The sequence below is a fragment of the Ptychodera flava genome, chromosome 14, assembly GCF_041260155.1.
Source record: "Ptychodera flava strain L36383 chromosome 14, AS_Pfla_20210202, whole genome shotgun sequence".
Taxonomy (NCBI): Eukaryota; Metazoa; Hemichordata; class Enteropneusta; family Ptychoderidae; genus Ptychodera; species Ptychodera flava.
Window position 1 is genome coordinate 256,388 of NC_091941.1, and position 24,800 is coordinate 281,187.

The 24,800-nt window shown below is 34.5% G+C and overlaps 1 protein-coding gene across 1 annotated transcript in view; it reads right to left on the bottom strand.

Annotated features, from left to right (window-relative positions):
* LOC139148877 (regulator of G-protein signaling 7-like) overlaps positions 1-24,800 on the bottom strand; it is a 142,273-nt gene that overhangs the window by 8,077 nt on the left and 109,396 nt on the right. Inside the window, 11 exon segments of the mRNA XM_070720306.1 lie at positions 451-521; positions 1,107-1,121; positions 4,753-4,954; positions 7,242-7,316; positions 8,334-8,465; positions 9,026-9,139; positions 9,889-9,950; positions 10,441-10,530; positions 12,122-12,278; positions 19,644-19,720; positions 23,736-23,800. Coding sequence (XP_070576407.1) covers positions 456-521; positions 1,107-1,121; positions 4,753-4,954; positions 7,242-7,316; positions 8,334-8,465; positions 9,026-9,139; positions 9,889-9,950; positions 10,441-10,530; positions 12,122-12,278; positions 19,644-19,720; positions 23,736-23,800 — 1,055 coding nt within the window. The 3' untranslated portion in view covers positions 451-455.

Here is a 24,800-nt window from a genome sequence, read left to right on the forward strand (position 1 = left end):
CAGTGATTGCATTGTCTCTACTATGAAATAATACGATGCAAAATTGATGACAATGACATGGACAATAGGGAATATCATTATTAAACTCACAACATGAAAGACAATGCCAAAAACATGCAGTTCTGTTCACACTGACATGAAAAAACATGTTATCATGATCACAGTGTGACTTATTCTTTAAATTATTTTTGTTATTGAATATCTTTAATTACAGATATGTTCTGAAATGTGATATTTGGAAGACAAAGACGAAACTCTGCACTGACAAAGACAAAGACAAAGACAACATGGCCAGGTTTATGTTTGTGAGAAACAGCTGACGTGACCTGGTGCAAAACAGTGACAGTGGCTTTACAAAACTTTAATTTGCCTAGACACAAAGTTTTTTTTAAGGAATGATTTTAACAGGAATTTGCAGTGAAATTACTGGAAAGGAAGTGGAACAGATACCAGGCTCAACTCTGGCCAAATGTTTCCATCTTGTTCGCCAGGCTTGGTAGTTTGGGAATGAGAGATTTGGTCTGAAGAACAAACGGCACGGCACAGCACATGTGGAAAGAAAGAATAAAAAAATAGACCGGTGTGGCAGTAATTAGTGTGATACCACAATTACACACAAAAAAAAACACCACCTATAACAAACAGAGCCGACATACAAAATGACGCAATGACGATGCAACGAGATGAAAAAAGAACACATCTGGACTCCAACTCACAAAAAGAGTTAAACATGACACAACCGCATATGATGTTATACATGTAATTGAGTTCTACAGTACTAATAAAAAAAGTTTTTTTTCCTAATACTACAAGAATATCATGCAACTTGACCATGCAAACATTTTGAGGATTGATACAATTAGAAGTGTCGAACTCATGCAACCTATACTTATGTCTTTTTAAGTTGTTAAATTGTGAAAAAAAAGATAAATCATCGGTTAGACTTATGACAACTGCTTGGCAAAACAAACTTTTTCTGTTCGTGGCAGAACTGAAGGTTAAAGTGCAAAGGTGAAAGGTGACAAAAAGGATGGAAGAGAGTAAAAGAAAAAATAAAGCATCTAGTACATATCTTTCTAGTGCGTAGTGGAGAAACAGAATTGTACCTTTCTCAACAGAATCTACAAAAAAAAGGCAAGGATAGAAAAGTAAACAATGTCACTAAATCTTATATTGCAAGGAAAGCTGCCTTAGATGGTGACAAAACTAAGGTTTGAAAACTAAATATCATGAAAGTTTAGGTTAGTTAAATGGTTGTCAGGCATCTTAAAGTAAATTCACGAGCTCTGGGTTCAGAGTTTAAAGGAGCAACTTTAAATGTTAGGTTGTGGATGTCACACTAGTTAAATGATGTTATTAATAAATTTACCATACAGAAATTCCATATTCTTTTTTTAAATATTACAGATAAGAAAACTTTCTCACACATTTCAATCACCAATGGTGTTTAAAAGGTAACATATGATCACAGCAAAAATATTGCAACAACCAAAGTCTAAATAACACTACTGAAAAATCAGCAAAAGAAACAAAATTAAAACTTAAAAGAATCAAAAAATAAAATTTGTACAGGAAATTGCAATACCAGTGCTTCTTGTTATCATCGTTACTTTTATGAACACAATTTATAGACCATCATACAAACACCATACAACAAACTCATATCATCTAAAGCAGCCATATTGCCTTTTAAGCAAAGCTTCTACTGGCAAGCATCTTATTGGCTAACAGCAAAAAGAAAAACCCAAATCCACTCAGGTCACTACCACGGATACCAAGGTCATTACCATGGATACACAGTCACTACCATCAATACACTTGAAAGAAGGCACAATTCATCTTTCTTCACATAGGCTATCATATATCTTTATATCAAAAATCATTTAAATTTGGTCACCCTTTTATGTTTGACACAATACAAAAATATGATTATCACATGTTTTTATGGAGTATTCAAACTCTTTTACTGCATTGTTTGACAGACAAGTGTCGGTCACAGTAACATGTTACTCAGAACATGTACAGCGGGCCATCATGAGATACAGAAATACTAAGTTCATAGCCAAGTATTTTGATGAAACATAACAGTGTGTAATGTAAACATTACGTCTTTCACAATTGAAGTCAGAAATGTGTGCCATGACTGACACCTGTCTTGCATGTCAACTATTGCTTTCTATCAGTGGACACAAACAAGTTCTGATACCAGTGTTGTATGAAAATGGACTTCACTATTCTGATTTGACTTGTTCTGTGATTGACTTAAAGTATGCAACAATCCTAAGCAAATCAGCTTCTAGCAGTCAACAAAGTTTACTCTTTCAAAGATTTCTCCAAATCAAGAGTCTTTTCAAGTAAGTTTTAAAAGCAGAATAAAAAATTATTGAAGTGAGAGTCTTTTGCTCTGAATGATATTGGTTTATCACTCTGAATCTTGTTGTCCTGAAGCAGTTTCCAGCCTGATTTGAGTATCTGTGATATCATGCATGTAGGCTGAAGCAGTTTCCAGCCATGATATCTACATGTAGGCTGCAAAACACATTTGAGGTGACACTGTCATGTAAGTAACCAGGTATCATTACTCTTCCTTCTAAGGCAGCTTTCTCTCTGTCAAATTTTGCAACTTTTTTCAATTTAGTGCTCAACAACTTAAAAAAAAATCATATGTAGAAGTTCTTAATACAAATGTACCTTTAATACCACACAGAAACAATAGAATATATTTAATTGGTTTAACTTTGACAAAACTTTGAAAACAGAAAATTCTAGATTGTGTGAAAATTTGGTTGCAGCCACATCATGGAAATGATATTTTGATCTAAAAGCTTTGTAATTTTATGTTGAAATAAACATAATCAGCCTTGAATTGCATAGTTTTATTGTTGTGAAGTCTTCAAAGAAAGCCACCAAATGGGTCACAGTACATATACATAGAATACACAATTATCCATTTCAATCTGGTCAAAAAGACAAAGGCATAACATAATTTATACTGAAACTTTTGAAATCACAAGATTTTTCCCTGTAATCACTTTTGATTGATGACATTTTCATTGTTTTATAAATTTATTATTATGATGAACAACCCAAAAACGGCTTTCCTCATGATATTTGTCACAGATATGTTTGTAAATACAGACATTGATCATATCCATCACAAAGTCATAAATCTACAGTAAATGCGTGATATTGTCTGCTTAAAACAGAAGTATTATGCCATTATTTTTTGTGTACCATCTTTTCACAAGTTGATCTAGGCTGAATTTTGAAGTTTTAAAACTGTCCTCAGGACCTATAAATGATAAACTCATGAGATAGACTATTTGATCCCCGTATTTATTAAACCAGCACTATGATTGTGCCATTTCATTAGAGCATAGTTTCCTCCTACTCACACTCAAATATGTAAAACTCACGAACAGAAGTTTACAATAGTCACTGACTGCAGAGATCATGCCATAAGATAAAAGGCTGGACCATAGGGGCCTCAGGCTCTGATGACAATGATGGTGCTGATAATGATGATTAAATATTTAAAAAATGAAGAAAAATAAAAATATATTTGGACTCAGTAAATTTGTTGCTGTTATTATTATTATTATTATTATTGTTGTTGTTGTTGTTGATACAATTTGCAGAAAAGAACAAAGTATGCGCTGCAAAATTCAATACAGACTAACTATACACAACTCGACCCGTTCAGAAGAACTATATTGTGGTCCCCGCTAGGAATACCTGCTAAATTATAGAACATTTCTCCATGTGTCTTTTGAGTAAATGTAAGTTTATGTTTCTAGCGAAATAAACTGAAACTGAAACTGAAACACATGCGCTGCAAAATTCAATACAGCCTAAGTTTACACAAGGGATGTCACTTCATTTTCACATACTTTTTTTTCCATCGCCAAAAATACACCTAGCAAGCATTGAAAGTGGTAAAATTCTACGTAAAGTTGGGCTGTATTGAATTTGCAGCATGTGTGTATAGTTAGGCTGTATTGAATTTTGCAGTGCATACTTTGTTCTTTTCTGCAAATACTATCAACAACAACAACAACAATAACAATAATAATAATAATAATAATAATAATAACAGCAACAAATTTACTGAGTTCAAATATATTTTTAATTTTCTTTATTTTTTAAATATTTAATCATCATCATCATCATCATCATCATCATCATCATCATAATCGGAGCCTGAGGCCCCTACGTCTGGACTAGCTCGGATTGTAGAACAGATATGTATGCCATGGTGAGTTATCCTTGACGCCATCTCTAGAAGACATGAGTAAAGCTACTTGTGACAATGTCGACTACTTTAGAATGACACCTACACTGATGAATCAGCAGACACTTAAAACAAACACCTCTCTTTCTAATGATTTAAATTCTTTAACCTGTCCTGTATGCCATTTAACGTTTATCTTTTTCCTTTGGTGGTTCACTCCTTCAATTGACATTTTGACAGGCAAGAAGCCACAAGCTTAAGAGACTTGTTCAAATAAGAGAAACTAAATATAACCAATGACCTATAGGACAACAGCTGATTTCTTTGAGCTAGGACCCAGATAACATGGCACCATTATTTATAAAACATCTAATTAAGAGTAAAGATAGTGAAATCACCGAGTTAAATGTGCAATATATAATAATAAAAGTTTCAAATAAGTGGTTGGTGGTAGTAAATTCACACTATCTTAGATCTACTGAAGGTTGGATAGGTCAGAACAACAAGGGGCAAGGTCTTACCTTCTTTTTTGGATTAAGAAGTTCTCTGTATTGATCAGAGCGAAGGTAGCGGGGGTAGCTGTCACTTTTCATGAGCTGAAAGATATGTTCCATAGCAGGATCAAACGTATACCTTCCCGGCTCTTGCATATTGTCTTTAATACTCTCATGCACCTTAGAGTCGATGTTAATTGGACTGTGTGCCGCCGGGGAGAGGAACTCGCTGCAAATAACAATGAGAATCTGAAATGCAAGACAGTATCTTGGGGAGACATTGATTGTCTCTCGTTGCAGATCACACTTGACTTTTCAAGAATGTTGCTGTATTATGTCAACTATATTTCCATGTCTGCTTTCTAATAGTTATCAGAATTGTTTTGTATTGCAAATCCATGTCAAATATTTCAAGATCTTATAGTTATTAGATTTTGAATCAAAATTGACCAATTTTTCTGTCATATTCTTTGAAAGATGTTTTAGTAGAAGCACCGGTACACTGAATTGTGAACCTTCCACTCATGGTCAAATAAATGCTCTCACTGTGAACCCTCCACAGATGGTTCAATAAATGCTATTGTTGTGGACCCTCCACAAATGGTCCAATAAAGGCACTGATTTTCAACCCTCTGGTCCAATACCGGTGTATACTCTCATTGTGAACCCTTCATAAATGGTCCAATAAATGCTCTCATTGTGAACCGCCCTCCACAAATGGTCCAATGAATGCTCTCATTGTGAACCCTCCACAAATGGTCCAATAAATGCTCTCATTGTGAACCCTCCACAAATGGTCCAATGAACGCTCTCATTGTGAACCCTCCACAAATGGTCCCATGAATGCTCTCATTGTGAACCCTCCACAAATGGTCCAATGAACGCTCTCATTGTGAACCCTCCACAAATGGTCCAATGAACGCTCTCATTGTGAACCCTCCACAAATGGTCCAATGACGCTCTCATTGTGAACCCTCCACAAATGGTCCAATGAACGCTCTCATTGTGAACCCTCCACAAATGGTCCAATAAACGCTCTCATTGTGAACCCTCCACAAATGGTCCAATAAATGCTCTCATTGTGAACCCTCCACAAATGGTCCAATAAATGCTCTCATTGTGAACCCTCCACAAATGGTCCAATAAACGCTCTCATTGTGAACCCTCCACAAATGGTCCAATAAATACTCTCATTGTGAACCCTCCACAAATGGTCCAATAAATGCTCTCATTGTGAACCCTCCACAAATGGTCCAATGAACGCTCTCATTGTGAACCCTCCACAAATGGTCCAATGAACGCTCTCATTGTGAACCCTCCACAAATGGTCCAATGAATGCTCTCATTGTGAACCCTCCACAAATGGTCCAATGAACGCTCTCATATATTGTGAACCTTCCACAAATGGTCCTAAAATGCTCTCATCGTGAACCCTCCACAAATGGTCAAACAAAGGCTCTCATATTGTGAACCCTCCACAAATGGTCCAATGAATGCTCTCATTGTGAACCCTCCACAAATGGTCCAATAAATGCTCTCATTGTGAACCCTCCACAAATGGTCCAATAAATGCTCTCATTGTGAACCCTCCACAAATGGTCCAATAAATGCTCTCATTGTGAACCCTCCACAAATGGTCCAATAAATGCTCTCATTGTGAACCCTCCACAAATGGTCCAATAAATGCTCTCATTGTGAACCCTCCACAAATGGTCCAATAAATGCTCTCATTGTGAACCCTCCACAAATGGTCCAATGAACGCTCTCATTGTGAACCTTCCACAAATGGTCCAATGAACGCTCTCATTGTGAACCCTCCACAAATGGTCCAATGAACGCTCTCATTGTGAACCCTCCACAAATGGTCCAATGAATGCTTTCATTGTGAACCCTCCACAAATGGTCCAATGAATGCTCTCACTGTGAACCTTCCACAAATGGTCCAATAAACGCTCTCATTGTGAACCCTCCACAAATGGTCCAATGAACGCTCTCATTGTGAACCCTCCACAAATGGTCCAATGAATGCTTTCATTGTGAACCCTCCACAAATGGTCCAATAAATGCTCTTGTTGTGAACCCTCCACAAATGATCCAACAAAGGCTCTCATTGTGAACCCTCCGCAGATTGTCAAACAAAGTTTCTCATTGCATTGAAAGAATTCCAGTCCAACCATAGCACAGCAACCTCATTTATTAAAACTTTCCTTTCATTACATGCCATAGGATTATGCCACTCAATTTGAGTTTTGAGGGAAGACGGTACAAGTACAAAATGTTTTTCAATGTCAAGAAGTGTTTCCACTATTCTAAATACTGTACTGGTAGGGTGAACGAACATTCAAGAACCTGCTTATGTGTAACTGGTATCCTGATGGATAAGGTAAGTATCATTGACGGAACCAAAACCACACGTGGATTGGAATTCAATGGAAACAAACAAAGTCTCATTTCTCCAACTGGTACAGAGTAGTATTTTGAAGATTCATAATAAGCAATGTCTGTGTTTTACTTACTCATATATCTCTCTGACTTTATCTGCAACTTGACTGAGAGCCGTACTTTGAAGCTCACCTACCGCAAGCCAAAATCTGATATTGAAAGAAAGTGTGCGATAATTAGAACATTTTCAATATTCTCTCACATAATATCTCATTTCAAGGCACTGATTTACTGGTAATGTACAGTATATCACTATTTTTAGGTCCAACTGGCTTTCCGTTTTTAATAGTTGGTATAAAATTTCTTTTATAGACTGAATCAGAATAGATTGAAGAGATTTTTAAAAATCTTCATGTTACTTGCCTTCCACAGTTACGACATGCATCTTGTAATGATAAAATTCAGCAATACAAAATATCAAATATCAGTTTAATTCAACACTCCTGGTTTGCATTACAATACATGGTTAGAACACAACACTTTCACACTCTCACCAAACTCACAGGCAATAAACAGAAATTATTATACATCTACATCTGTAAACTATGGAGTTTCATCATACAGTAAGCGAAGTCCAATAACTTTGAAGCGGAATACAATAACTTTAGGTGTTATTGGACACTATTTGACCTTTGACCTCAAAACACCTTTACATTAACACGAGGAAAAAGAAAAGCTTTTATATTTTTTACAAAAATATATACTTCTTAACATTAAGTACTTCACAAAGTAAATCATTGTCAGTCCAAAACCTGTGGATTTTAGTGAAATTATACTGCTGACGTACAATTTCTACCATGTGTACTGCGCAGCACGGGTTGAAATTTTGTTCTGTGCGCTTAGCGGACACACTGAACATGGTCCCAGTCTGCTCACGATCACTCAGTGTAGTGCACGACGGGCATCCAAAAAAACACCCAAATTTCAACTTTTTTCTGGTAAAGTTGGACTAAAAAGGTGTATTATGATAATAAAGTTATTCACAAAATACTGGGATTTATGTCCAAGTACATCATGTCAGTAGTGTCCTTGACGCTACGCATCACGAACAATACCTTCGCTACATGATGTACTCAGACATAAATTTTGGTATTTTGTGAATTACCTTATATTATACTAGATGGAAGTGTATTCCACAGATGTTCTGTATTATATACTTGCATTACCTTAGATTTTCATCACTGAATTCTTTGGCTAGAAATTTTCCAAACTGTTCCCTACCAAGTGGGTCCATCAGAAGCTCATCCAAAGTGAAACCCCATCTTTTAACTCTCCAGATAGGTACATCCCTAAGACTCCTGGCAAGATCAAGACAAATTATAAGATTATCACATTGTCCAAATACCATTTGTAATGGCTTAAATTCTGTACAAGTTGATTCCATTGATCATTCTGGATAAACTATGCACAATAAAAGTTGGTAATATGCTGTTGCATTAGGCAATCAATTCTTGATGAAAAGAAATCTGTACAATGAGACTGTCTTTATCTTCCCTTCAGACTGGATGTGTTCATAAGATCTCACTATCAGGTATACTGTTCACATAAATTGAAATTTGGAACTCTTTCAGTTCAGATTTTTCTCTCAAGTTTTACCCTAGCTCACTGTAATTTTTGAATATTTGCATGACATAAAGCAACTTCTGAAACTGCTTCTGGTTATTAAACATACCAATGAGAGGCAATTATGGAAATTATAGGAACATGATTTTTCATTACTTTTATATCACTTTTTAAGATATTCATCAATAAAACATCAGAGTTACAAAACATTTGTCGGTCATCTGTCACTAAAGTATGTGTGTGAAGGCATTTTAAATCAGAATAAAGGAATGCTATACATGATAATATTGCTTACAAGGTCTTTGAGAGATCCCATAGAGTGGTGTCATCAGATATCCACGGATTTGACGGCTCTGGAGCCGTGATGAATGCATCATACTCTGCATATTGTTGACAAGAAGCTATTAATCTGAGAAAACATACAAGGAAAAACAGAAAAGTCATTTCAGAGAGTTTGAGATGTGGTTAAATGTGAAAGTTTTGGTGAGAGAACCTGGTGCAGGTACGGGTATCTGATGAATTTTGATAATTGATAGTTCTAATGGTAAATTGATAGTTCTAATGGATTTGTTAACAGGCAGCTTATAACAAAATGGAAAGAATGCTCCTTCTGTTCCATGCATGCCAGTGTCTATGATCTGTTGTGAGTCTTATAGAGATAATTCTGAATCTTGAATTTTACATGTACATATGTTTACATAATTATAAAACTAAATACCCTTTGTCAATTCCAATACTGCAACTGGCATTTATTGTGACAGGAGTATATTTGCTAAAATGAGATAATCCAAGACCATTAGGTCTCAGCAATTATCAGGTTGTCTTTTGTTTAAAGCCGAAACTATCATGTTTGTAGGTCATAACAGGATGACAACTCTGCAGAATATTAATGTTGTACCACTGAAGTCTAATATTTCTTGGAGAGATGAGTATTGTTCCAATCCAAACTCAACTAGGATCTTTCTTTATGTAAGCATTTTATCAGACTAACATATACTGTACTGTTCACCACCTACAACAGGAAAGCATTCTGTCACAAGCATGTACCAGAACACTGTGACAACAGTTTGGAATAACTCATGGTATACCTATTTTCTAGTGTTTCCATATGAATTGTTGTGTTACATCCTTTCTTAGGTTACTAAAAAATCTACTTACAATTCTGCAATTTTGGAGAGTTTGTATTTCCTTCTGTCTAATCTTTTCTTGAGACCTTCAATCTAAGAAAGAAATCAAATTGAAAGCACTGTGACAAGTGTCTTTTTTTTGTCAAAGTTATTTTTTATGATACACTGCAATCCAATCACATAAACATTGAAGACTTTATAAACATCCATCTTCATAACTCCACTAATATAGATATCCTGTTTTGAATATTCAAATGCCATAAAGATAAAATTCTACAACTTGGCACCATACTTATTCCCTTGATAAAATGATTACTACGGTACACTTTATGTGCTTACGCATGTATTGGAACTGTATGAAATATCTCAACAGGAGCAAAGTATTCAAACTGATAGGGTTTATCCAAAAGAATAGGATTTAACTTGAAGCTGGCTGTTGCAGCCTTAGTACATGGGAACAGAAAATTTCCTTTGTGTAAAATCTGACAACAGACATTGTACACACTTCTCTGTGTTTATGATGATTTCTGTCAGCATTTTGAGAAAAGAAACATTGTATGTAGTCAATTATGAGGGCACTTACATGTTGCTGCAGTTCTTCCATAGGAGCGCGTAGATCAGATTCTGACACACTTGGGCTTATCCTGCCACCCGGTACATTATATGCCATTTGCTGGTGGAAAACATAAAGCAATTATTCAACTGGCTGGTACATTGTTCAGGTGATTGTTGACTGTTTACTGATAATAATGACTGAAAGTTTTACATAAAACTGCCTATTTTCTCTTTAACACTTGTTTCTGAATTAGATGTTTAGAATTAAAGAAAAAAAAAAATTAATTTTAAATTACTAAATATTGTCGACACAGTTTCTTTTTGAAAACATTTTGATACAAAAACTGGGTATAGATCATATAAAATCACATAATATATTATAAGAAAATATACCTATGAGACACTGATTCAATTTCTTTGTATACAACAGAGAATACCAAGCATGTTTGCTTTGGTACATTAAGTTATTCACTCATGAAATTCTTCTTATTCATGTGCACATAGCTTCTTTTCTTTAATTCATATGAGAAATATCAAGAACACAGAATCTGTAAATCCAATTCAATTCTGTAGTTTTCTTAGAAGGAACATCTGTAGTGGTCTTGACATTTTGTTTGTTGTTTCAATATTGCAGTGAAGCATCGTGCAGATGTTCCTGTGTCAAAGACCCTGAACTATGAATCATTTGAACGTAACAGGAAGTGTTGCTTTTTAAACCTTTAGGACACGAAGCCTGGCAATGTCCCTGTTAAACCTTCTGGACAGGATGTAAGTTGCCTTTTCTAAACCTTACATAGAAAAGTAGATGCATGATCCTTAGATCATCGTATTATCCACAAGATTTGATTTATTTGACTGAAGATACAGACACGCTTTGACAAGCTGTCATTAATTTGTAATTTTATTTCCCTTGATACTAACAATTATGACGTTCAATGGCACCAAATTCAGCTTGTGGCAAGTATGGTACCATTTTAAAACACATTCATTTTCTCACTGCATCTGATAGAATAGCTCCAATAGATCAATTTACATGTAATAACCAGTATGATTGCTACTACAGTGAAATCCTACATGTCCAAATTTGTTGGTTGCATTTATAGCAGTTACAATAAAGGGAATATAGGAGACTATCTAGGGTGACATTACTGAGTGCTGTTTCTGCAGCTTTGCACTACAACACTTTAAGAAGAAACCATAATCTCCAAAACATCCCAGGGGGATTGCATCAGGGCTGCCACTCACATTGTGATACATGTAATGTTTTAGCTTAGACACCTAATAGGAAATGTTGCATCCAGCATACAAATGCTTTCAATGTTGCTGGCAAAGTCACCATCAGCCAAATATAATGGCGACATCCTACATCTAGACTGTAACTAAGGAATTTGATTTTAGTTAAACCTGTTGTTTTCAGAATGGTTGCATTGGTTTGATGATCTTAACAATTATCTATCACACTAGGTTAGGAAGAAGACAAGCAATCATTTTGGATCAAGAAGTATCATTTCATTGAAATAATAAACCAGTTTTACCATCATTTCACAATATTTTGTGGAAACAAATGAGCAATGACAAAGATCAAATTTAAGTACTGAACATGATATTAAGTTCCAAAATTCATATTATGACTGACATTTCTAGAAAATCACATTTTAAGGCAGTTTTCACACATATCTAATATGTATGCTGATTTAATTGAAACTTACCTTTTTTGTTTTGAGGGGTTTATTAAGCCGGCATGCTTTCTTGATGTCCATCTCAGTTGTGTTAACACATCCTGGCACAGGTCTATGTACATCCCAAAAGGCTCTCTCTTGACTGTCTAAAACTTTTCTTTCCATCTTATCTCTCTTCTTATCAACTCTAATCAAGAAAAAAAGCAATATACAAAATATGTACATTAAGTAAATTTAGCATGACAATCTAAAGATCTGTGCCAGAGGTGATCCTAAAACACTTCTATATACAAAATTAATGTATATTTGTATTTTATATTTTAAAATTGTGATGTTGATCATTATTATACATCTACCATCAAGTACAATAGAATTTTGCATGCACTAAAAAAGCCATACAGAACGCCTGTTCAGTAATATTTGTCGCTTCCAGGCACCCCACCCTTGCGGCTGCATTGGCACGCTCACTGTTGAATAGTTTCAAGGTACCCATTGGACGAGATGTGTCAGAATGTCTCACACTCTGTACGTGTATTGCACAGGCAATCGAGAGCAGAAGTGCATCCAAAGTTGCTATAAATCAGAAAAAAATTGCTGACATTACACGAAAATGGTCAATACTATACCCATTTGATGACCCAGTCATCAATGTAAGATGTATAATAATAAGTTTATCACAAAAATACTCAAAAGGATGCACTGGGACATTGGCGCCGTGCATTGCCCTCTGCTTTGCGCCAGACGATATGCTACGCCAATGTCCTCATACATTCTTTTCGATATTTTCGTAGTAACCTCATCATACATCATGTTTTTAAAAGTTTATTGCATAAAGCACATGTAAAAAGTATAATCTTTAAACTGCATTTTGTTTTTGTCAACCAAAAATGTGATCTACTCTTTGGAGCAGAGATGAATGGTGATGAAAACATCTGCTTCAGTATCTACGATAGCCTTTCATAAAAATGAAGAAAATAGTAGCTTTATCATGCTTGGACATTAAAACAACATAATGTTTTATTGTTTCTCTGATATGTATGTATAAATCATTCTCTAATTTTCAGGATGACGCTTCATTTTTAAAGCAACAAATTAACAATGGTTGGTCTGTCAAAACTATTCAATTACAACACATGCTAATTTTATGAATTAATACTTATGAATAAAAATATCAGAAACAAGATGGTATCTGCAAAGTTTTGGAGTGAACTGCAAGAACATATAGAAAAAATATACTGATTAGATGGTGTGTATAAAAATATAGCTTTGTATTAGGTGAGGACGTGTAAACAATACAAACGTATCTCTTTCTGATATGAGAAATCTGCTTCATTGAGCTGCAGGGCTTTGGGTTCTGTGCAGACATCAATTAGCAATACAATTTTCCATCATAAAACAAACCAAGTACAGGGTACTTTTGCAATTTTTTCTGCTACTTTCAGCCATTTCTACTTATGTGAATTACTTTGATTATCATCTGAATGACATATCCACTCCAACACCAATCAGATGCTTTCTCTGTTTGGAAATTATCAGAGAATCATCATAGCAAGCAGTCCTATTAAAGTCTATCTTGTGCTGTAATTGAACTTATGGTAATGGACCGTACACAATACAATACGCATTCTTAGAACCATAAAACATGGCTGTCACTTCCAGTTAATATAGTTTTATTTGTGCAAGTGATAATAATGCAATCATTACTTATTCATTATTTATTTAGTGAGAATAAAGTTTATTGGAGAAAGATATAGTGAAAATGATGGGAAGATAGTGCTGAACAGATGTCATCAACATCAGTGCTCTACTTCTCAGTGAAATGGGTTAAATTTCATTACCCTTTTGATATTCCATGTTGCTGATTTTCAACCAACAAAATCAAACTAAATACACTCTAATTTTATTTTGAATCACTAGGAAACAATAGTTCACTCACTTCATAAAAATACCACCATAAATGGTGATATGCTCCTGTCGAAGAACATGTGAAAATAACACAAATATTAAGGAAAAATTCCATTGAATTTTCACTTTTTACTACACTTAGAAAACTTTGCAATTAGAACATTCTGACAATAATAGTAGTAGAGCAGCTTTATGAGGCTGTACTGTTTGGCCATCTGTCCAGTTAATACAAATACCTATACACACATTACACATCGAACAACATACTAGCCTTGGCAGGTAAGCTTAAGCTCAATTCTTTAAATTGTGTTGACTTTAAAATCTTTATGGATAACAACAAACAGATGGTGGACAACATATACAAACATCAGTAATGTCATTGTTATTGATCATGTTTTACAAATGGCAAATAAAGGTACAGTAATCTCTGGGTTGATCCAAAATATACTTTGGCATATTGCCTTAAAGCCCGGCGTGAAATGGACTGGGATCAGGATTAATGCCAAGTTTGGGTGGGTGTTTGGGGGCATGCTTCTGCATAATGAGTCTGTTGGTAAAGGTTGCAATCGTTCGCATTATCTGCGTAATCTGTTTGCTCGCAAATCACGCTCTGACTAATATAGGTACAGCCTTCGCAAAAAGCAAACGAAAAAATAAAGAAGGAAAAAATATCAATTTCATCAAACTGGAGCCTTTCGAGTTGATTTACTGACATTTTGGGGTCATGTCAACGTTTGAGAATGATTCCGCTACCAACCGCCATATGTACATACGGAATAGGCGCCGTACATAGTGGAACTAATCATCAAGAATGTAGTAAACATACAGAAATTAAAAATAACCCGAAATTGGCAATTTCGTACGTTGAAATCACGAATTAATGATGAAAGTTGACTAAACTGTATTCATCTGAACATGGACTGAGAAACACAGTCAGGAAAATGGTAGGAAATAGGTGAACGACGCGACGTCATGACTGATTGCTAAAATAAAGAAATAAAGTAAGTTCACTACATCACGGAAGGTTCGAGATTTCCATGAATCTCGTGTATCACGATAACTGTAAGTGATCGCAGTCGGCTGCTCGGTTGCTTGGAGGGTGACCCCGACAACTCATCACAAGTTATGTCTATTTTCAGAGCAAGTTTTGCGTGAAACGTTAGTTAACCTCCGACTGGAATCAATCACGGACTGGGTTCATAGATATATTCGTTATTGAAGAAATCAAAGTCTAATCTTTGTTGAAATCTGCAATGTAGTGCCGACTCAATGAGCCGATCTCGGACACACGTATCCTCTCACGCCTAGAGCCTTTAGAAGATCACATGATGACACTCACTTGCTCACCTTGAACTGACAAATACAATGTTTTGATGTCTTACAAGCTTTGTTTAATTCTCATAACAGAAGTCCGAATGTTACTGGCACAACTGGTATGTCAAAATCTTATCAGCCCTTCGAACACGACATATCATTTCCATGTGTGAGAACACGATACATAAAACCATACAGCCATTTTCAGGGCCAGCATTTATATCAAAAGCAACTGTACCATACTGGTACTTTTGGCCATAGATGTAAATTTGGAGGGGTGTTAAAAAAGTGTCTCTCTTCAACTGACTGTAATTAAATTGATCATGGAGGCTGCCGCCATGCTTTGATGTTCAGTTGCATTCGATGTCATTGTCAATGCAAACCATGGACTTGCCTATAGTTTTGTAAAATACAATGTGTGTTTTTCACAAGAATACATCGTACCGGTACTGACTAGTCCTCTTGCTAAGTCACGTCCAAAAAGGGTTCACTTTCACGATCTCATTGCATCATAAATGCTTGTTAGTAAAATAGTTTATGACAATGCACAGCAAATGTTTGACCAGTTTACACCTCTGCACGTCACTGAATGATTGACAAAATGTTTGAATCACGAAACAACCGTTTCCTAGGGGCCATTCCCTTTGTTCGGAAAGCGATTTTTTCCCATAATCGTCGTAATCGAAAAAAAAAATTGTAAAAGTTTGCGGATACCTGTATGGCCTAGGTGTTTACAAAACAGTCTATGTTTATGGTATGCCAATAATTTTTGTTTGAGAATCGCTTCGGCTGATTTTCACGGAGCGCTCTACCTTGCTGTAGCCAGTTGTCACTCAAGCGCCACTATGAATTTTCAATGAGTTAGGGGCCTTTTATACCCGCACCGGGGTTTAAACATTTCAATGGAGTATTGGCCAAGTGGAACATGTCTGAGGTCAGAGCTACATGCCTACATTCTGTTTGATGAAAAAAGCTGTGAACCAGCATGAACATGTTTGATATTAATATTCTAATAACTATTCTATATAATAATTTTGCTGATGATAAATATACCAGCAGATGGAATGATGTGTTCAAACTAAATATACTCAAGATATTATGCCTATGTCACAACTCATCTTCAACTCTTGTAAACACTACCCTTATGTCACAAAAAGACATTTAAGAGAAACATTCAATCTTATGAATCAGCTACTGCATTCTGTTATGAATGTGTTCATCGCTATTGTCTTTCTATGTTGCCTTGGATACATGAATTACACAGGGGCTTATATTATTGATTTTGAAAACAGAGATATTTGGAAAGCATATCTCATTAGCCATAAAATCTGAAAATGATTGAAAGTTAATAATTTGTGCATAATTTGCCCAGCACAAATATTTCCAAGAATACCAAAGTCCATACCAAGAATCTGTCATGGTTAATGGTAAGCAAATTTATCTACTAAAAGTGTTGACATTTGCAACAACAGTATCATAAAGGTATTTTATTAATTTGCCTTTATTTCCAGACTATTTTCATCATCTAGTTAAACATGCTCCATACACTGGTTTGCCTTGAAAAGGGCCATAACCTATGGAAGTAAGTCCATTTGGGAAGGAGTCCAAAGTCTGATAGCAAAAGGGTGACATTCCATCAACATTTTACTTGGTGGAATCTGAGGGTGATGCATCAAATTAACAAAGTCATGTTATCTAACTGAAAAAACAAATAAGTCAAACATAGAAATTATGCTTCTTTTATTAAATATAGAAAACAATCAATTAATTTGACCACATATGACACTATTAACTAATAAAGTATCCCAAATGACAAGAGACCCGGCAACCAATGAAAGTCCACTATTGAAACCTTTAAACAAAATTTGAAAGTTGTAAGAAAGACTTTTGAAAAAAGATTGGACTAATATCTACAAAAATAAACTCTTATCTTAACCGGGACAAAATCTAAACAAGGACATCCGATGGAAATATTTTTTACTGATAAACCTACCAAAAAAACTACCTGATGAATAGTTCAAGAGGAAAGGCCTTTTTCCTAAAATGGAACAATTAATTGCAACAATTAATCATATTGTGAAAAAATCTGAATGAGGTCATTCCTTGAAACTAACAAATGTACAAATCAAATAGAAAGCTATTAGACAAGCTACTAAACAAGAAAGCTACCGTCATAGACAAGACATTTCAGGGAAGAAGAGATAGTGTTATGCGCTTGGAAGTAATACCACCTATTTAACATGTAATCAATGATTAAATAATCCCCACCAGATCAGCTGTTTATGAGAATTGTTGATCCCTGTTTGAATTGCAATAGTTTGAAATCCTTGTCTATGATTGGTGAATGACGATGTGCAACTGACTAAAACTTGTTATGCTAAAGTCATTTCCAAGTCCTTACTGCTTCAAAGCCAAATTGTTTGAACAATGAAAACATTACACAATGTTCAAATGCTGATGTGATTTGGTTGCAGTTTCATTTTGATGGACAGACAGAGTCCAGCCTAGAAGTCTGTTTACAATCACTCACTTCTCAGATCATATACCATACAAAGAGGATACCACATATTTGAATATGCTTTTAAAAATTATGTGTTGAAAATCAATGCATACAATATTGACCGTGAATGAAAGTCATCTTGAAAAATATTGTAAAACAACTACTGATTACGCAATGGGCAGAACGCCACAGGAATGGCTGTTTCCCATAATTTATATCAACTGAACATCATAAGTACATTTTCGTTGACTAAAGATCATTCCAGCAGATGCTCTGCTTCACAACAACACTGTTGATTACGTGGTTTTTCATTCCTGAAGGCATCTCATGGAAATACCCGAGCATCAGCAAATCCTCAGGTCATAGTAGTTCAAACCTTGCATAAAGAAAGATGTTTTGGGGGAAATAGAAATTCAGGTATTCCAATCCTGCAATCATCAAAGTGATGACCTGAAGTTGCATATTGTAGAGCACATGAGCAAAATTAATGATAAAGCTTCGGAACTAGGTAAAAAATTATACACAGACAATTTGCAAGCACTAATCCTCTATGCTGAAATAGATTTACTGTGAAAAACTTGTTGTCATTTCTCTTCTGGAATGGTCGACCACTCTGTATAATTACCAAGACTTCACGTTCACAAAGGCATTGATTTGGCAGTATTTATAGACAAAGTGTGATGCCATTGCTTTCAAAAAGATGCACAATAAGTGCTTCTAAAGTAAGTTAGAAACATGTTACACCATGAAAACATTACTTGAGTAAATCAAATGAAAAATCCGATTTGTGAGAAAGAATTCTCTTAAACACAGAAGATGGGATTGGCAATTGTAAGTACACTTACTGTATGTCCATTTGACGGACATACCAGTAACACCAAAAACCTTTGTTGAATTCAATGTACACAAGAAAACTCCTGAGATGTTTGTTACATTCTACATATTAACATTATTATTCAACATGCAGAACTGACAAAGTCGACGTGGATGTTTGAACACCAAACTGATCAACAGACTCCAAATTAGATTAAGGTTGATGATTCTTATGTGTCACCATTTGCCAATACTGGTATTTGAATGACTATGTAATATACCACAAATGATTTGACACATATGCAAACAATTCATTAACTCACAGTCAACTACTGTTACATTATTAGAGTTCCTAAATGACTTGGATTAATTTGTCTTTAAATTTGCGTCAAATAATGAATTTGTACAGTGTAATGTACTTCGTGCATTGCCCTGTTAATATCACTCATTCAAAATGTCATAACATCAGATAATTTGTCAACCACATTAGAGATCACGACCTACATTTGTTATATATCCTGCTTTAATCTATTTTCCTGAGAGATCGTTGAAATCAAAAACATGTACTGATAATTGAATATCAAAACTATTCATCTGAACTATACAATCTGCACCAGCAATATACCTGCTATACAGGAAAGTGTACACTTTAGATCAACCTCGTTTGACCTTTTATCATGGATGGTACAGGAATTAGTTGAACACATGTTATACGTACTATACCCATTAAAAGTATCTCTGAAGTCACATTGTGGCAATGAAACAAAGCAATTAAGCAATCTCAAGAAACAGGGCATTCAAGTTAATTAACACTGATTATGTAGTTCATAAAATTATACTCTTAAACAAAATCTACCTTCACTTTGTGTTTGTCTGGCCGAGGGTGTATGCTACATTTTGTTTATGTCCGTATGAAATAGCTATGGTTACATAGAGCATGTGTTACTGTATCTGGTTGGCATATTCTAAATGCTTTGAACAAACAACAAGATTTACTCCTACTTTTAATAAATTACTTACTTTGCCTGAGCTTCAGCTTGCATAAAAATGAATTCCCACTTTCTTGAAAACATTCTTTGAAGTCTTGCAAGATTCTCCTGCATTGTGAAAAGGAGTAATAGACACACAGACAAAAGATATTTACTACAGCATTAGCATATTAAAGTCCCATTTGATGGATTTGATGAGCTAGCATTCTGAATACACTGAAGGGAGATATACATTGATATAAAGGTAGAATACGCCTCCAGGACACATATTCTGACCCTCAAATTTGTACAATATTTTTCTGGTCTACTTCTGGTGTTAGCTCACTGTGAAGTTCATGGAGTGTAACTGCTTTATTTAAATCGAGATTTCTAATTTTTTCATATACAGATATCACGGGATGGCAGCCATTTTGAATTTCCAATCTATGTAAATGTTTGGTAATATTTGTTTCTCTTATATCAAAACTGGCCAGGTAGTCCCCAATTTATATTCTTTGATGTTTTCTTGATGAAAGTGTTCAGTTCGAGGTGTGTTCTACCCAAACAAAACTGGTTTTAATCACATGTCCAATAACATTTGAAATGTGTAAGAACAACATGCATCTAGGTCTAACAGAAACAATGTTATAATATTTGTATCAGAATAGTACAGTGCATCCATAACTGTCATCTATCACTATATTTCCATCTACACACAAAGCAGAACAGAACATTACTATTCAAACAAGCAAGTCTTCAAACCATTCTTTTTTAGAATAAATATTATACACTCATTGCAACATTTTTTGGACAATCCTTGTATTCTGACAAAAGATGACATGGCAATAGTTCATATCCTAATTCTCCGGTGATTCTGCTTTTCGAAAGTTATGTGACCCCATATGAAATCAGGTGATACTACTGCATTGTTTCATGGTTTTCATTAGGCTGAAAGTAGGGCACTATAAGCAGCCATAACACATTGTCATCTATCACTGTGGAACTAAAGTTATCAACAAATGATCACGGAAACCATGTGATTTTTTTTAAAGTCATATTTTTAGTTGAATGGTGAATGTAACAAATTTTTCTTTTAAAAAAAAATACTTTACATAATTTTATAATTTTGATAAAAATCTATCACTTGTAACAAAAATATGAGTACTCTTAGTCCTACATATATTTTCTAAGCACTTATTTTCAGAAAACCAATGTTATGCATGATTGACAAAAATAACAGAAATGATATACCAGCTGACATAACAGTCAAATGGTACCTGTTTTACACAATGAAGTTTTAGAATTCACTATGCCTTCAATAAGAATGAGAACAAAACAGAAAGATAAAGAACAGCCCTTAAGTCTAAAAATATGATATCAGGATTTGTAAGTTTCAAATTGTTCAAGATTATCATAAATATTCGGCCGCTTTATAGTGTCTGACTATTACATCAATTGTCTGCTTTCTACGCCAACTACATTGGGTCAAATCATTGGTCATGTCACTCCATCTAGACACAGACAATAAAATAGCCTACTGGTTGGTATTATACTGGTCTCTCTAAATTTTGCCATCTTCATTGATAATTGTCATAATTGAGTGATTGTCCAAAAACTGTCACAATGAGTATACACTTACATACATTAAAGCATTCATTTTCATATAACAAACAAACAAGCGACCTAGCGGCCGATATAGCTCTGCAGTGTTTATGTAGAGAATAACTATTTTTGACACATGTTGATGAAGAAGGTGGAAATCTTTGATAGCTCAATGCAGTGGCCAGAAAAAAGAGGCTAAAATAGCTGCAAAAATACACAATTGAAGATTTCATCATACTTTGAATATATCACATCGGATCATCCCTGAGAACATGTCAACCAAAGCTATCTGATGAGTAGTTTTTTGAGAATAAAATTTTCTGACCAAAAATGGCAACAATTGCCCCCAAAAATAAAATTGCAGATTTCATCATAATTTCAAAAGATCAAATTTAGTTCATCTATAGAAACCTGTATACCTAATTTCAAAGCTGTTAGACCAGTACTTTTTGAGAAACACATTTTTTGACCAAAAATGGAAAAAATTGCCCCAAAAATTCAAAATTGCAGATTTCATCATAATTTCAATAAATATCATTTAGTTCATCTATAGAAACCTGTATACCAAATTTCAAAGCTATCAGATGAGTAGTTTTGGAAATACACATTTTTTGACCAAAAATGGCAAAAATTGCCCCAAAATACAGAATTACAGATTTCATCAGAAATTCAATATATATTACTTAGCTCATCTGTAGAAACCTGTATACCAAATTTCAAAGCTATCAGACCAGTACTTTTTGAGAAATACATTTTTTGACCAAAAATGGCAAAAATTGCCCCAAAATTACAAAATTGCAGATTTCATCATAATTTAATAATATCATTAAGGTGATCTGTAGGAACCTGTATACCAAATTGCAAAGCTATCAGATGTGTATTTTGGAAATACACATTTTTTGACAAAAAATGGCAAAATTGCCCTAAAAGTACAAAATTGCAGATTTCATCATAATTTCAATATAGATCATTTAGTTCATCTGTAGAAATCTATATACCAAATTTCAACGCTATCAGATGAGCAGATTTGGAAACACACATTTTTTGACCAAAAATGGCAAAAATTGCCCCAAAAATACAAATTACAGATTTCATCAGAAATTCAATATATATTACTTAGCTCATCTATAGAAACCTGTATACCAAATTTCAAACTATTAGGCCAGTACTTTTTGAGAAAACATTTTTTGACCAAAAATGGCAAAAATTGCCTTAAAAATGCAAATTTGCATATTTTGCACAATTTGAACAAATCTGAAATAGATCATCCCAAGGGACATATGTACTAAATATCAAAGCTATCTGACTGGTAGTTTTAAAGATGAAGATTTGTAAAGATTTTTTTACCAAAATGACAAAAATTGCCTTAAAAATACAAATATGCAAATTTCACCACGATTTAAATAAATCTGACTGAAGTTACCCTAAGTAAACTGCATATTAAATTTCAAAGCAATAGGACAAGCGGTTTCAGAGAAGAAGATTTTTTTACCAAAACACCAAAAAATGCCCCAAAATACAAATATGCAAATTTCACCACAATTTGAACAAACTTAAGTGAGGTCACCCCAAGTGAACTGCATATAAAGATGGACGACGGACGACAATGGAAAATCAACGTATTTGATAAGCTCCGCATCGCTGACAGCGAGCTAAAAAGGGAGTCGCACAAAATTTGCTTTCTAGTAAATATTTGCAATGTTTTCAGAAAATTCTGGAAACTATGCTGTCAAAGCTTAATACAACAATATCAAGAATTACACCAAAATAGGAATACAGAACATGATCTTTACTTCTTGACATGATTTTAGAGTCAGAGTTTATAAATGTCATTTTTCTTGGTTGAAACATGCAACAGTTGAAATCATGTGACCTCCTGCCAGCTGCTCAGATTAGTACAATTTTGGAATGTTTTTTCAATCAATAAATTTCTTCACTTTGAAGTAATCTTATTGTAATATTGATATAGTGGTATAAGTATGACCATTGACTTTGTATAACATACACAGCCAAACATATCACTGTTTGGTGACTTTATTTTGGTGACTTATTCTATAAACTTAGCTTGGAATACATCCATTTTTAATGTATGCCTTCAGTTGACCTTAACTTGTACTTTTTGCTGACAGCAGAAGCTGAAATTGCATAGATTTCCTGACATGCATATACTTGCCAATAAAATGGAGTGGTCTATTGCTGAATAGTTAACGTAAGTCTGTTACCTTGCATTCAAATCAACAAAAAGCAGTTTCTTAGTCTTAAAATATTTTGTACCTATCACCACATTCATTTGTTTCTACCCCACAGTTGTCTGTATGTGGAACACATTTGTAAGGTGGAAATGGGAGTAAAGGGTTAACAAACAAACAGACACTGTAAGACACATATAAATACACACACAAAAAAATCATTTTTACATAAAAGACTGCTTACAAATACTACTGTGTACGTATGTGAAAGAATATCTTGTGAGAAGTGGATTCAGAAACATGACAGGAAGCACAAACAAAATGAGAAATGGGTTGGATGTGGTGTAACTTACTGCTTCATAATCTGCTAGTTCCAATCTGGATTTATTTTGCATAGTTCTTTTACAGAGATAGACAGCTGTTGTCATGGTAACAGAAGTAATGGAAGAGAAGGAGACCATAGATAAAAAAAGAATTTTTATGTTAGTACAAAAACAGGATGTTGTGTGTTTAAAAGCCAGTTTAGTGATTTCATGATGGTGAATGAGATGTGTAGTTCGATGGTGGATTAGATAGTGAGGTACCTTGAAAAGAGGCTCAATTCTACTGTCTTTGATGGACATGAACATTTTGATGATGAGGAAGTTGAGATTTCATTAAACAGTAAAATGATAGTTACCAAAAGAAGGATGAGAAAACGAATTGTTACTCGAATGTGTATAATTGTCAGTAATGTGAGAAGAACATTTCTATGGAACTGTGTGTATAATTCAAGTTTGCTTTATTACAGTGGCTAAAAAGCGATTGTGTTTCCTATCCTGATGTTATTTTTCTTTTCGAGTTTCAATAAATATTTATATTTTGCATGTGGCTTAAGGTAACAATATATTCAAATCCATGAAGGATTTAAAACTTGTATGCTAGCTCTGATCAAAGTACAGAGAAGCATTTTCACTCAGTTTCAGAAAAACAACCTTCACATTACAAACTGACAGATTTAGCAAATCTTTTCTTTGCAATTTACAAAATGATTCATATGCTATACTGCTAGACATGGTGGTGATTCCAAAACATACAGTGTATAAAAAATGATCAAAACTCATGTATACAATATTATGACAAAATACTATATGTGTCAGCATCAATTAACCACATCTTTTTTCAAATATTGATTTTACACTGATGGTGTGTTTTCCTCATATCCAGACCATTCATATTGTATACACTGTAATCTAGCATTTTGAATTTTTTAAATTTTTCATGATTTTTTCGTAATATCTAACATGATATTAAATCATTCAAAGAGTGGTGAACTCCTTTCCCTCAAAGACCTAGGTTCATATCACCTTGTTGTGGGTTGTTATTTGATCAAATGTGAACAGTATTCGTGGCATAAATGGTCACAACGAAATCAGTAA